This window comes from Anomaloglossus baeobatrachus, chromosome 1 (genome assembly GCF_048569485.1).
Source record: "Anomaloglossus baeobatrachus isolate aAnoBae1 chromosome 1, aAnoBae1.hap1, whole genome shotgun sequence".
Taxonomy (NCBI): domain Eukaryota; kingdom Metazoa; phylum Chordata; class Amphibia; order Anura; family Aromobatidae; genus Anomaloglossus; species Anomaloglossus baeobatrachus.
In genome coordinates this window covers 922466474-922481350 of record NC_134353.1, presented here as the reverse complement: position 1 = coordinate 922481350, position 14877 = coordinate 922466474, and the positions used below count along the sequence as shown (strand labels likewise).

At 45.4% G+C, this 14877-nt stretch overlaps 1 protein-coding gene across 2 annotated transcripts in view; it reads right to left on the bottom strand.

Annotated features, from left to right (window-relative positions):
- Nucleotides 1-483: 483 nt before the first annotated feature.
- LOC142256283 (uncharacterized) overlaps nt 484-14877 on the bottom strand; it is a 65512-nt gene continuing 51118 nt past the window's right edge. For both annotated transcript variants that reach the window (XM_075327903.1, XM_075327893.1), the window contains one exon: nt 484-6041. In XM_075327903.1, coding sequence (XP_075184018.1) covers nt 3412-6041 — 2630 coding nt within the window. In that variant the 3' untranslated portion in view covers nt 484-3411. The remainder of the gene's footprint in view (nt 6042-14877) is intronic.

Genomic DNA, 14877 nt, shown 5'->3' with positions numbered 1-14877 from the left:
TTTTTGGTCATGTACTAAGCCGTCCCCTTTTCTTTTGTGGTTGTAATAAACTACTGTCTGGGCATCTGAGATTCAGACAAAGCCTGGTACACGGACATTAACTGTGTGTTCGTGTGTTTGTCTCCGATGCATCGCTATTAATTGGACCAACACTGGCAGATCTGGAGATCACTTTGTATCTCACCCTAAATTAGCTCTCCCGAGAACAGTGGTTTCCACGACAGTATGTTGCACATTGAAATGTTTTTCCTGGTGTAAAAACGTGCTTATATGGATGATATAATGAGGAGGAATGTTCTACGCATATCCCCGTTCTTTTTTGTAAATGATTTGACTTATTTTTAAAACTTTTCAATAAAGAAATTTTTTAATTTTTATTTTTTTTTTAAATCAAATAATTTTTATTAACCTTTTAATTTGATATAACAAATAAATTCCAAATACACGCAGGTATGCAAAACAATCCCCACCCACCCAAACCCAATCCTCTATTCTTTCAACAATCAGAATATTCTTTTGTATGTTTCACAATCAAAGACAATTACAAAAAATACAGTTAGGCTCGACCGGTAATCCGCCAACAGCAAACATATAACTGACTAGAGCGCCTACACTCCGACCCGACGTTTTGAACCACTCAAAATTATTTAGAATTATTTTAAAGAAAAAGTATTTATTTTGGCTTTAAACCCAGTTTTGTGTATAGGCTGATGAAGGGCTAGTCATTGCTAATTTGATCTGGACAATTTTCTTGGTTTATCTAAGGCACAGGTGTGCAGATATTATACATTCTACAAATTCAAGGACGTAATTTACATTCTTCCTCATCTCTATCCTAAGTTTTAAGCATAAACATTCAAAATACATTTTGTTACAACTTTTAACTCTTGATATTCCTAACAGTCTCTTAATCTGATCCCAAACACCTATGGGGAATTGTGAAAAGACAAGTTGCGCTTCACTCTCCATCCGGCATCCAGGCTCTAAAAGAGCTCGTTCTTGAAGGGAAAAAGATGGACGTTGTAATGTTGCCAACTCGTTCATTCCAGGTCTAGAAGACTTAGTGCTGTCCTTAAAAATCGTGGAGGCCATCCAAAATAGTGCATGTAGTAGTTCTGATGTGGGATGTACTTTTTTTTGCATTAATTAATTTAAGCAAAAGTGAAGATTCTGTAATTAGTTATATTATTAACATTATTTTCAAGTTATTAGTGAAAAAATGTTTTGTGTTGTAAACATTGTTGAAATTGTGTTAAGCGAGATATTTATTAAAATCTTACCTCTCAAAAGGGAGTGTACTCATTTAAGCTTAGCACTGTTTATTACAATCTACAAAACATAATTACCGTATTTTTCGCTTTATAAGACGCACTTTTGTTCCCCCAAATTTTGGGGGACAGTAGGGGGTGCGTCTTATAAGCCGAATATACGGGGGGGGGGGTATATATATGTACACTGCAGGGTACAGGGGAGGTGGGGGCAGCAGCTCTTGAGTGCAGGGGAACGCTGCGGGCTGCAGCCTTTGATCTCCTGCTCCCGCTCATATAATATGCACAGTCGCTGTCCATCTCCAATGGTGCTGAAATCGCACGCAGTGATGGGCTGGGGGAGCGGTGCATATTATATGAGCCTGCGCCCCCCTGTGATCGCACATGCACCCCCCTGTGTTAGATTTGGCCCCCGTGCTGCTACTCATTCTATAATAAAAAATCTTTACTTACCCCTGCAGCGTTTCTCCCTGTGTCCCTGCTTCCACTGTGATCAGGCAGGCAGAGATCTCAGTCTGCTGTGCCGATCACATGACTGGCCGAGAACCAGTAAGTAAGGAAGAGAAGCACGGAGGGACACAGGAGGGAGCTCAGCGCTGGAGGAGGTAAGGAAAGAGGGTTTTATTTTACTATGGGCAGCAGCCTGGGGGCGATATCTATCACAGGGGGACTTATGCGATCTATAGGGGCCATGGGCAGCACTATGGGGGCGATATCTAACACAGGGAGACTTGTGCAATCTATATAGGGGTCATGGGCAGCACTATGGGGGCGATATCTAACACAGGGGGACTTGTGCGATCTATAGGGGCCATGGGCAGCACTATGGGGGCGATATCTAACACAGGGGGACTTGTGCGATCTATATAGGGGCCATGGGCAGCACTATGGGGGCGATATCTAACAGGGGGACTTGTGCGATCTATATAGGGGCCATGGGCAGCACTATGGGGGCGATATCTAACAGGGGGACTTGTGCGATCTATATAGGGGCCATGGGTAGCACTATGGGGGCGATATCTAACAGGGGGACTTGTGCGATCTATATAGGGGCCATGGGTAGCACTATGGGAGCGATATCTAACACAGGGGGACTTGTGCGATCTATATAGGGGCCATGGGCAGCACTATGGGAGCGATATCTAACACAGGGGGACTTGTGCGATCTATATAGGAGCCATGGGCAGCACTATGGGGGCGATATCTAACACAGGGGGACTTGTGCGATCTATATAGGGGCCATGGGCAGCACTATGGGGGCGATATCTAACACAGGGGGACTTGTGCGATCTATATAGGGGCCATGGGCAGCACTATGGGGGCGATATCTAACAGGGGGACTTGTGCGATCTATATAGGGGCCATGAGCAGCACTATGGGGGCGATATCTAACAGGGGGACTTGTGCGATCTATATAGGGGCCATGGGTAGCACTATGGGGGCGATATCTAACACAGGGGAACGTGTGCAATCCATAGGGGACCATAGGCAGCACAGGGGAATGTATGCAATCCATAGGGGGCCATATGCAGCACAGGGGAACGTGTGCAATCCATAGGGGACCATAGGCAGCACAGGAGAATGTATGCAATCCATAGGGGGCCATAGGCAGCACAGGGGAACGTGTGCAATCCATAGGGGACCATAGGCAGCACAGGGGAATGTATGCAATCCATAGGGGGCCATAGGCAGCACAGGGGAACGTGTGCAATCCATAGGGGACCATAGGCAGCACAGGAGAATGTATGCAATCCATAGGGGGCCATAGGCAGCACAGGGGAATGTATGCAATCCATAGGAGGCCATAGGCAGCACAGGGGAACGTGTGCCATCATAAGGGGGCTATATTCAATATAAGGGGGCCATATCCAGATTAAGGGGGCTAATTTTAGGATGGGGGGCTATGAGGGACATATATCCTATATGATTTGTTGAGGGACACTGGCATTATAAGATGGACCCCATTTAATATTAAAAAAAAATAATTCTCTTTTCCTTCACCAAATTTGGGGGTGCGTCTTATAATCAGGTGCGTCTTATAAAGCGAAAAATACAGTACATTTTTTTTTTTTACTGTATGTCTTTTCTCATGTCTAACAAGACGGGATTCATGTATAAAAGATTTTCCCCATTGTAAATATGACTATGGCTTCTCTCTTTTGTGACTTTTCATATGTCTCACAAAATTTGATTTATTTGTAAAGCCTTTTTCACATTCTGAACATGAATATGGCCTCTCTCCTGTGTGAATTCGCTTGTGTATCTCAAGACCTGATTTACTTGCAAAAGATTTCCTACATTCTGAACATGAATATGGCTTCTCTTCAATGTGACTTCGCTCGTGTGTCACAAGACTTGATTTATGTATAAAAGATTTCCCACATTCTGAACATGAATATGGCCTCTCTCCTGTGTGATTTCGCTCGTGTATCTCAAGACCTGATTTACTTGTAAAAGATTTTCCACATTCTGAACATGAATACAGCCTCTCTCCTGTGTGAATTTGCTCATGTTTCACAAGACTTGATTTCTGTATAAAAGATTTCCCACATTCTGAACATGAATATGGCTTCTCTCCTGTGTGAATTCGCTTGTGTATCTTAAGACCTGACTTACTTGTAAAACATTTTCCACATTCTGAACATGAATACGGCCTCTCTCCTGTGTGACTTCGCTTGTGTATCTTAAGACCTGACTTACTTCTAAAATATTTCCCACATTCTGAACATGAATACGGCCTCTCTCCTGTGTGACTTCGCTCATGTATCTCAAGACCTGATTTACTTGCAAAAGATTTCCTACATTCTGAACATGAATATGGCTTCTCTTCAATGTGACTTCGCTCGTGTGTCACAAGACTTGATTTATGTATAAAAGATTTCCCACATTCTGAACATGAATATGGCCTCTCTCCTGTGTGATTTCGCTCGTGTATCTCAAGGCCTGATTTACTTGTAAAAGATTTTCCACATTCTGAACATGAATACAGCCTCTCTCCTGTGTGAATTCGCTCATGGTTCACAAGACTTGATTTCTGTATAAAAGATTTCCCACATTCTGAACATGAATATGGCTTCTCTTCAATGTGACTTCGCTCGTGTGTCACAAGACTTGATTTATGTATAAAAGATTTCCCACATTCTGAACATGAATATGGCCTCTCTCCTGTGTGATTTCGCTCGTGTATCTCAAGACCTGATTTACTTGTAAAAGATTTTCCACATTCTGAACATGAATACAGCCTCTCTCCTGTGTGAATTCGCTCATGTTTCACAAGACTTGATTTCTGTATAAAAGATTTCCCACATTCTGAACATGAATATGGCTTCTCTTCAATGTGACTTCGCTCGTGTGTCACAAGACTTGATTTATGTATAAAAGATTTCCCACATTCTGAACATGAATATGGCTTCTCTCCTGTGTGAATTCGCTTGTGTATCTTAAGACCTGACTTACGTGTAAAACATTTCCCACATTCTGAACATGAATACGGCCTCTCTCCTGTGTGACTTCGCTTGTGTATCTTAAGACCTGACTTACTTCTAAAATATTTCCCACATTCTGAACATGAATACGGCCTCTCTCCTGTGTGACTTCGCTCATGTATCTCAAGACCTAATTTACTTGTAAAAGATTTCCCACATTCTGAACATGAATATGACTTCTCTTCAATGTGACTTCGCTCGTGTGTCACAAGACTTGATTTATGTATAAAAGATTTCCCACATTCTGAACATGAATACGGCCTCTCTCCTGTGTGACTTCGCTCGTGTGACACAAGACCCGATTTATCTGTAAAGCATTTCTCACAGTGTGAACATGAATATGGCCTCTCTCCTGTGTGACGTCGCTCGTGTATCTCAAGACCTAATTTACCTGTAAAAGATTTCCCACATTCTGAACATGAATATGGCTTCTCTTCAATGTGACTTCGCTCGTGTGTCACAAGACTTGTTTTATGTATAAAAGATTTCCCACATTCTGAACATGAATACGGCTTCTCTCCTGTGTGAATTCTCTCATGTGTCACAAGACTTGTTTTATGTGTAAAAGATTTCCCACATTCTGAACATGAATACGGCCTCTGTCCAGTGTGACTTCGCTCGTGTACCACAAGAATTGATTTTCTTGCAAAGCATTTCTCACATTCTGAACATGAATACGGCTTCTTGCCTGTGTGAATTCTCTGATGTGTAAGAAGAGAATATTTATTTCGAAAGCCCTTTCCACATTGCAAACATGAAAATAATTTCTCTCCTGTGTGAATTCTCTGATGTTTATTAAGACGTGATTTCTTTTTAAAATATTTCCCACATTCTGAACATGAATATGGCTTCAATCCTGTATGAATTCTCTGATGTCTTGTAAGAGTCCCTTTATCTGTGAAGGATTTCCCACATGGTGAACACAAAAAAGGCTTTTGTCCTGTGTGAATTCTCTCATGTCTAGCAATTTCTGAATTATTTATAAAGCATTTTCCCCATTCTGAACAGGAGTATGGCTTCTCTATGTGCTTTGTTTGTGTTACAAAATTTGAGCTTTTAGTAAGTTGCTTGTCACACTGAAATCTTGTCTTCTCTTTGTCACCTGGAATTGTGGTATCAATCTGAGATTGTTCAGCAGAGGGTTCCTCATGAGTAGGGGGATTATATGATAGTGAAGTATGTAGGCCAGGATGTAAATGAAGGGTAATTAGGTTTACTTCATTAGAGGGATTCCCGGTATCTTCTTTCTTACAATTTAGTGATAAACTGTTATTCTCACAAGGATTTCCTATAAGGATGAAATACAGACTGAATGTGATTTTTTTTTCTACAACACAAAAAAGCAATTTCCACATTTAGATAGAATAGACAAAGAAAATGGTCTACCGCGGTCTAACAAACCAAATGTTGCCAAAGAAAATAAAGTTCATTTTCGCCCAGGTGCGTTTTTGCAGACATTGGGCAGGTAATAAATGCAGATTAACCACATCTATGCAAGTTAATAGCATTATCTCTGAGGACAGGTTCCCTTTATCCTTATTGAATTGGTCGTTATGAATAGGGGTTGACCTGTTCCAGGTTTATCATGGACCAGCACGGACACACAAGTCTCTCGGACACACAAGTCTCTCACGTTCCTTCCTTCCTCTGTTCTCTCCCTCACCCATGACTTTCAAATTAGGTTTCACAGTTATTTCTTTGGCAGGTAATGAGGCCAGCTTCCAGAAGTACAACCAGACATGAGCAAAGCTCTAATAGAAGCTACCCGTGCCTGTTCCTACAGGATCAGAGCCTCAGTTATTGCAAATGAGAAATATATAAATGCCAATACGCTCAATTAGAGCTCTATAAAGAAAGGTCATTTGCTAAAGGTAGCTTTAGGCCTCTTTTACACGTCCGTGAAAATCACACACGTGTTTCACGGATGTGTCAAAGGTGCGTATTGCCCTCGGTGTGCTGTGTGCATAGCCTACGTGTGTTCTCCGTGTGTTATCCGTGATAACACACGGAGAACGGGAACTTTCTACTCACCTGTTCCTGGTGTCGCTGTCCGTGGTGCTGATCTTCGGTCTCCGGTGCTGCCGACTCCCCACTGCTGCTGCTCCCGGTCGCAGTGAAGTGAATATTGAATGAGCGGCGGTCAACAGCACATGACAGCAGCGGCAGAGACAGGAGGGCAGGAGAAGGTGAGTAATGTTTTTTTTTTTTTTCTCGCAGACACGTCTTTTCTCCTGTGGGTGTCACACAGAACACATCCGTGTGGTCCGTGTGTGTTCCGTGTGACCCGACTGCGTTCCGTGTGACACCCGTGATACCGGAAATAAAACGGACATGTCGGCATGAGAAATAAATGGACACACGTATGTACGGAACGGACACACGTTCCGTGCAAAAATACATACGTGTGTCTGACACCATAGGAAGACATAGGTCTACGTGTGTGTACGTGTCTCCGGTACGTGAGGAAACGGACCATACATGTACTGGAGGCACGTACGTGTGAAAGAGGCCTTAGAGAAAGCAGTGAAGGAAAAAAACTATCCTCCAGATGAAGGGGAGCAGAGCTATTCAAACTTAAGCCATTTTTTTCTAAAAACGGTACAAAACAGTATTGCCTCCTCCACCATAATGATCGCCTCACCCCACCATCATCTCCGCTTTGTCCACCACCATCAATTTCTTCTGCCCCTGGCAGTGAAAACAATTGTTTTGACAGCCCCTTGAGGCAGAGGCTTCAGCTTTTTTCCTCACGATTTGCTCTTGTGCAAAATGTATCCAACTATAACTTGAGTGAAAAAATGTACCTCATTGCTTCCCCCCCAAAAATCCAGCCAGGCTAATTGCATTAAGGACAAAGTATCACCTCCCTGCAAGAGGAGGAAAAACCTGGTCCCTTTTGCAATTAGCTATGCTGGATTTTTTAGGGACATGGTGTGTAGGATCAGATTTGTTTTCCTCCTCTTGGAGGGAAGTGATACTTTACCCAGCTGGATTTTTTTTGGGTGATGCAAACCCAGAAACCTCAGAGCCTCAGTTATTGCAATTAAGAAATATATGAATGCCAAATACGCTCATCTACAGCTCTATAAATATAGGACATTTTCTTAAGGCAGCTTTAGAAAGAGCAGTGAGGAGAAAAACTATCCTCCAGATTAAGGCTATGTGTCCACGTTGCGTATTGCACTGCAGCGTAACTACCTGCGTCCTGCGTCCCCAGCACAATCTATGAAGATTGTGCATACTCCATGCGCACATTGCGTTTTAGAACGCAGCGTTTCGGCTGCTGCCAAGACGCTGCGTTCTAAAAAGCAACATGTCACTTCTTTTGTGCGTTTTGGTTGCAATGTCGGTCTCTCTCTCTGTCTGTCGGTCTATCCCTCTCCCCCCCTCTCTCATACTCACCGATCCCCGATGAGCTGCACGGCTGTCACACTCCTCCAGCGGCTTCTCCAGCTTTTAAAAATGCCGGACACTCATTATTCAATCTGCTATTCCCTGCTTTCCCCGCCCACCGGCGCCTATGATTGGTTACAGTCAGACACGCCCCCCACTGAGTGACAACTGTCTCACTGCAACCAATCATAGCCGCGGGTGGGCAGGTCTATGTAGTGCAGTAAAAAAAATAATTAAAAAAAAACAGCGTGCGGTCCCCCCAATTTTGATACCAGCCAAGATAAAGCCACATGGCTGAAGGCTGGTATTCTCAGGATGGGGAGCCACATGTTGTGGGGAGCCCCCCAGCCTAACAATATCAGCCAGCAGCCGCCCGGAATTGCCGCATCGATTAGATGCGACAGTCCCGGGACTCTACCCGGATCATCCAGAATTGCCCTGGTGCGGTGGCAATCTGGGTAATAAGGAGTAAATGGCAGCCCATAGCTGCCACTAAGTCCTACGTTAATCATTGCAGGCGTCTATGAGACATCCCCAATGATTAACCTGTAAGTGAAAGTAAACACATACACCCAAAAAAATCCTTTATTTGAAATAAGACAAAAAAACACCCTCTTTCACCACTGTATTAAAATCCCCAAACACCCCTCCAGGTCCAGCGTAATCCTCACGAGGTCCCACGACACATCCAGCTCTGCTACATGAAGCTGACAGGAGCGGCCGTAGAACACCGCCGCTCCTGTCAGCTCCACGCAGAAACTGAAGTGAGTCGCACTGTCAGCGGAGACGTCACTCAGGTTACCCGCGGCCACAGGTCTCGGGTGGAGGACTCGAGCTGCGTAACCTGAGTGATGGTACCGGTGATCGCGCGGCTCACTTCAGTCACTCAGGAGATTTGCGGTCTCCAGTGAGTCCTTCACCTGTGATCGCAAATCAAGCCGCGGCACACGCACAGAGCCGCGCGATCACAATGAAGTCGGGTGAAGTTCATCCAAGTTCATTCTGATCGCGTGGCAGTGTCTCGCAGCCAGCCATGCTCTTTTTGACAATGCGGTCCCACTCGGCAACTCTATGGGGATGCTGCAGAGCCAAGTGGGACCGCACTGACAAAAATGTCAGTTCAGCAGGAATTCTGCAGTTAACAATGCGTCTCAGAACGCAGCTTTTCGGCTGTGTTCTGAGACGCATATGCAGTGACTTACACGCTGCATAATAGAACGCAACGTGGGCACATAGCCTTAGGGGAACGGAGCTACTGGAAGTATGCTGTGCAATGAAGTTATGCTTCCACCGTCATCTCCGCCTCCATCGTCATCAAGCTTTTCTGCCCCTGGTGGTGAAAACAATTGTTTTGAGAGCCCCTTGAGGGAGAGGCCTCAGCTTCTGTCTTCACCATTTGTCCCTGTGTAAAAAATATCCAACTATAACTTGACTAAAAATAATGTACTTCATTCCCTCCCCAAAAAAAATCCACCCGGGCTAATTGCAAATAGGACCAGCTGTTTTCCTGCAGGGAGGTCGTACTTGATCCTTCACCCCTTACAAAAAAAGAAAAATCAAAGTTTATGGTCGGGTGATTTAGCAGATTTAAGGCCGGGTGTTAGGGAGGTTTCCATTCTGCTCCTGATCTTCCCAATGTTTTGAAGTTCCTGAGGGATTCAGTAGAGGCCTGAAGCTGAATACGCTGAGGGTCCATTTCTCAGCGATCAATTCTCTTTTTGAGGGGCCATTATCTGGAAGTCAGCTACTAACAAGATTTTTTAAAGCAATTAAAAACATTTGAATGTCAATAAAGAATATATTTCCTATTTGGGACCTTCCTACAGTATTGACGGCCTGGTACATCCTCCCTTTGAACCTCTAGAGTAGAGGTCTCAAACACATGGCCCCTGAGGCTGCTTCTAGTGGCCCACAGGCCCATGGACCAAGTTATGATTGCGGCTGGTGCAGGGACCCCAGCTATCAGAGCTTTATTTCAGATGATCATTTTGCCAATGCTGCAGAGTCAATCTTTCTCTGCACAATTGAATGTCTGCTGCCGCCCAAGCAAGTGACACGTATGACCTCAGCTGCTCACCTCTGATTGGCCAGATATTAAGTTGTGCAAAGAGAACTTGAATCTGCGCACTGCGCAGCACCTGCAAAGCATTCACCTGAATCTCAGATGAAGTGCCGACAGTGGCTGCGATCCTTACCGGGTCCATGTGCCTGCCGGCTGCAAGATGCAGGGAAGGAGACGCCGAGGGCATGGAGAACAGGTGAGAAGAAAGTTTTGGTGCGCGTGTGTGTGCGTCTGTGTCTGCACAGGGCAGGGCGTGTGTGTGTGTGTGTGTGGCTGCACAGGGCAGGGCGTGTGTGTGTGTGTGTGGCTGCACAGGGGCAGGGCGTGTGTGTGTGTATGGCTGCACAGGGCAGGGCGTGTGTGTGTGTGTGGCTGCACAGGGCAGGGCGTGTGTGTGTGTGTGTGTGTGTGTGTGTGTGTGTGGCTGCACAGGGCAGGGCGTGTGTGTGTGTGTGTGTGTGTGTGTGGCTGCACAGGGCAGGGCGTGTGTGTGTGTGTGTGTGGCTGCACAGGGCAGGGCGTGTGTGTGTGGCTGCACAGGGCAGGGTGTGTGTGTGTGTGTGTGTGGCTGCACAGGGCAGGGTGTGTGTGTGTGTGTGGCTGCACAGGGCAGGGTGTGTGTGTGGCTGCACATGGCAGGGCGTGTGTGTGGCTGCACATGGCAGGGCGTGTGTGTGTGTGTGTGTGTGTGTGGCTGCACAGGGCAGGGTGTGTGTGTGTGTGTGGCTGCACATGGCAGGGCGTGTGTGTGTGTCTGCACAGGGCAGGGCGTGTGTGTGTGTGTGTGTGGCTGCACAGGGCAGGGTGTGTGTGTGTGTGGCGCTGCACAGGGCAGGTGTGTGTGTGTGTGTGTGTGTGTGGCGCTGCACAGGGCAGGGTGTGTGTGTGTGTGTGTGGCTGCACAGGGCAGGGTGTGTGTGTGTGGCGCTGCACAGGGCAGGGCGTGTGTGTGTGTGTGTGTGGCTGCACAGGGCAGGGTGTGTGTGTGTGGCGCTGCACAGGGCAGGGTGTGTGTGTGTGGCTGCACATGGCAGGGCGTGTGTGTGTGTGTGGCTGCACAGGGTAGGGTGTGTGTGTGTATATTAGTGTCACAACAGGGGACCAGGATGACCAGGGGACCCCAAAAGAGGTCCAGTATAGGGGACCTTACTACAAGAGGTCCAGTAAAGAGGACATTACTACTAGAGGACCAGGATGCGCTCATTATTACTGGATGGGGACAAGGATGTGGATATTACTACAGGATGAGGACCCGAATGGGGAAATTACTACAGGATGGGGACAGGGATGGGCACATTACTACAATATGGGGACAAGTTTGGGGACATTACTACAAAAAGGGGACAATGATGGGGACATTACTAAAAGATTAAAAGATGAGGACCAGGATGGGAGACATTACTACAATATGTTGGCCAAAATTACTATATATGGTGCTAGTTGTAGAACTGTATTACTTAAAAAAGGGAATAAAATGTAAAAAAAAAAAGGGAAAAAAAAGCCATTAATCCTGGCAGAGGGGTGCATCATTCTGGGAGGACTAACGACAGAGGCCCAGAGTGACCATATTTACATATCTATGGCTATTAATATTTTTGGGCTCCATTGAAAAACACTTGGAAGCTTCCTGAGAAACGCGTCGAGGCGGCTATATTTGAAATAAGATGGTTTTTGGAAGGACAAACTACAACAAGGGATACCAGCATCTCTGATATCAATGGATGCGGTTCGTTCATTGGGGTGATATCCCCAGATGTCCTTCAGTATTTCAGTCTTTATGGAGAAATTGGTAGGCTAAGATATAGACTCATTACTGGATGGTCTTTCGGCCCTATGCTACCGGAAGATCTGAATGATGGGCCATATTCCATCCGTGTGACTGCGATTCACCTATACACTTTCTTGGAACTAAAAATGGTCTCTCTGAAAGATTTCCTGTATGTTAGTACCTTACAGCTCTCAAGGCATTGTCAAATATTTGTTTTGTCTCACTTTCTGTAAGGACGGACGATTATTACATCACCCCCCCTTTTTTACACCTATACCCCAGCTCATCTCCTTTGTTTATTCTTGATACATAGGGTCATTAAAAGGGCAAGAATAGGGCAAACCACTGCGGAGCGGGGAGACGAAAATAACACTAGGGCCGTCTCCGCTGGTAGACAGGAGAGAACAGGGAAAGAAAGATAGATGGATAACTCTTTTTGTGTCTATACATCTTTTAATATTTGTGAAAAAGATACCTTATATGAGCACCCTGGAAACTTCACTTGGGTGTGTTTGTAATTTTAATATTTATGATTAAAAGTTATTTTACATTTGGAGCAAAAAAAAAAAAAATTTAAAAATCCTCTTTTCTGAGTATGTCTGATGACTCCAAGATATTTATCATCTTGATAATGAATTTTTGCTACCAACAAAAATGGTGTAAATACAGTGTGATATATATACAGTAAAGACCGAAAGGTTTGGACACACCTTCTCATTGAAAGAGTTTTCTCTACCACTTATTAAACCTGGCAGGGCACACCTGTGAAGTGAAAACCATTTCCGGTGACTACCTCTTGAGGCTCATCAAGAGAATGCCAAGAGTGTGCAAAGCAGTAATCAAAGCAAAAGGTGGCTACTGTGAAGAACCTAGAATAGAAGACATATTTTCATGGTCAGACCATGACTAAGACAGTTTGTTGAAATGCGTCGCTCTGACCTGTGCATCTAATAATTTTATGCTGCATGTACCCCTTGGATTTTATGGAAGTTTATGAATAAAGAAGAACATATATACTTTTACTATTTCATGAGATTGCGCTGGATTTGTACTTTATATCCATCTCCTTTTGGTTAGCTGGATTTTGACAAAAAAATGGCAGAATAATGTCTTAGTTCCTATGAAAGTCTGACATCACTTTCGGGAGAAAGGAGGGATCCTGACGGAAGACGATTCGATCATCCAGAATCTTCATATAGGGCTCTCAGATGGTAAGAGCCTGGATTTCATACACTCGCCTGGCCGTAGTAATCGCAATCAAGAATGCAGTTTTCCAGGCCAGACACCTCATGATAGAGGAAGCCAGAGGTTCAAACGGAGCATGAGTCAATCCCTGAACAACCAAGTTAAGATCCGAAGGGGGAACTATTGCCAGCGGATTAGGACGGGCTCTAACCGCTGAAGAGAGGAATCGCTTCACCCAGCGATGGTTTGCCAGGTCCTGATCAAAATACGCACTTAAAGCTGATACTTGGACTTTGAGAGTGCTGGGGCTGAGACCTTTTTCAAGACCCAACTGTAAAAAGTCAAGGATGTGAGCCACATTTGAATGGAATGGGTCAGGAGTCTGAGGACTGCACCAGTTGGTAAAGGTCTTCCAGCTTTTAAAGTAGATCAGATTAGTGACAGGCTTATGGCTTTTCTGTAGCATGTCAATGACCCTCTCAGACAGACCCCCTAGCTCTCAAAATGATGGCCTCAGAAGCGACGCAGCCAGGTTCAGTCTCTCGAGGTCTGGGTGAAAGAGCGGACCTTGATGGAGAAGATCTGGGATCTGAGGCAATAGGAAGGGTCCATTCTGAGCCATGGATACTTGGGCCCCGAACCAACTGCGTCTGGGCCAGAGTGGCATGACCAGTATGGTAGGAACCCCGTCTGATCTGACTTTCTGAAGAGTCCTTGCCAGTAGCGGGATTGGTGGAAAGGAGTATGCCAGTTGAAACCTCCAAGGATGGGAGAAGGCATCCACTGCTATCGCCGAATCCCTGGGATTTAGAAAGAAAAATTGACGTACCCTTGCGTTCTGCCGAGTTGCAAAGAGATCCACCTCCGGTTGTCCCCACCTTTGTACTAAGGAATGGAACACCTCTGGTTTCAGGGACCATTCTCCAGGATGAACGAACTGCCTGCTGTGGTAATCTGCTCGAGTATTTTCGGAGCCCTTCAGCTGGACAGCTGACAGTGACAGGAGGTGTTTTTCTGCCCAAAAAAAAGATTCCTGTGGAAATCCTTTGCAAACCTCTGTGGCGCGAGCTGCCTTGATGACGTAAGTGAGCTACCGATGTCATATTGTCGGAGTACACCATGACATGTGCCCCTTGAAGCATGGATTTCACTGCCCTGAGCGCCTGAAGGACGCCTTCCAGTTCTTGATATTTCGAGGACCTGCAACTGATGTTTGCTGACCAGAGGCCTTGGAAGGGAACCTGAGAGATGATCGCCCCCCAGCCTTTCTGGCTAGCATCTGTGGTGATCATCACCAACGGCTCTCGATTCCAAAAAACTCCTTTTTGGAGATGGGCAGGGATCATTCACCATAACAAGGAGGCTTTCACCGGACCTGGCATGGATATCTTCTTGTTTAGGGAGCTCTGGGCGCCGTCCCAAGATGCCAAGATATGAGCCTGAGCCCAGAAGACCGCAGGGATGCAAGATGTCATAAATCCTAGTACTGACATTGCGAATCTCAGGGTGACAACTCATTGGCAATGCAGAAATATTTTTTTTTCCTTTATCCCCAACTGCTTGTCTCTCGAAAGGAAGGATTGTTGTTTTACAGAGTCCAACATGACTCAGAGGAAGACCTTTTTTGTGGAGGGAAGAAGGTCCGACTTCTGATGGTTCACCACCCATCCCAGGTTGTGGAAGACTGTTAAGGGTGCTTTACACGCTACAACCGAT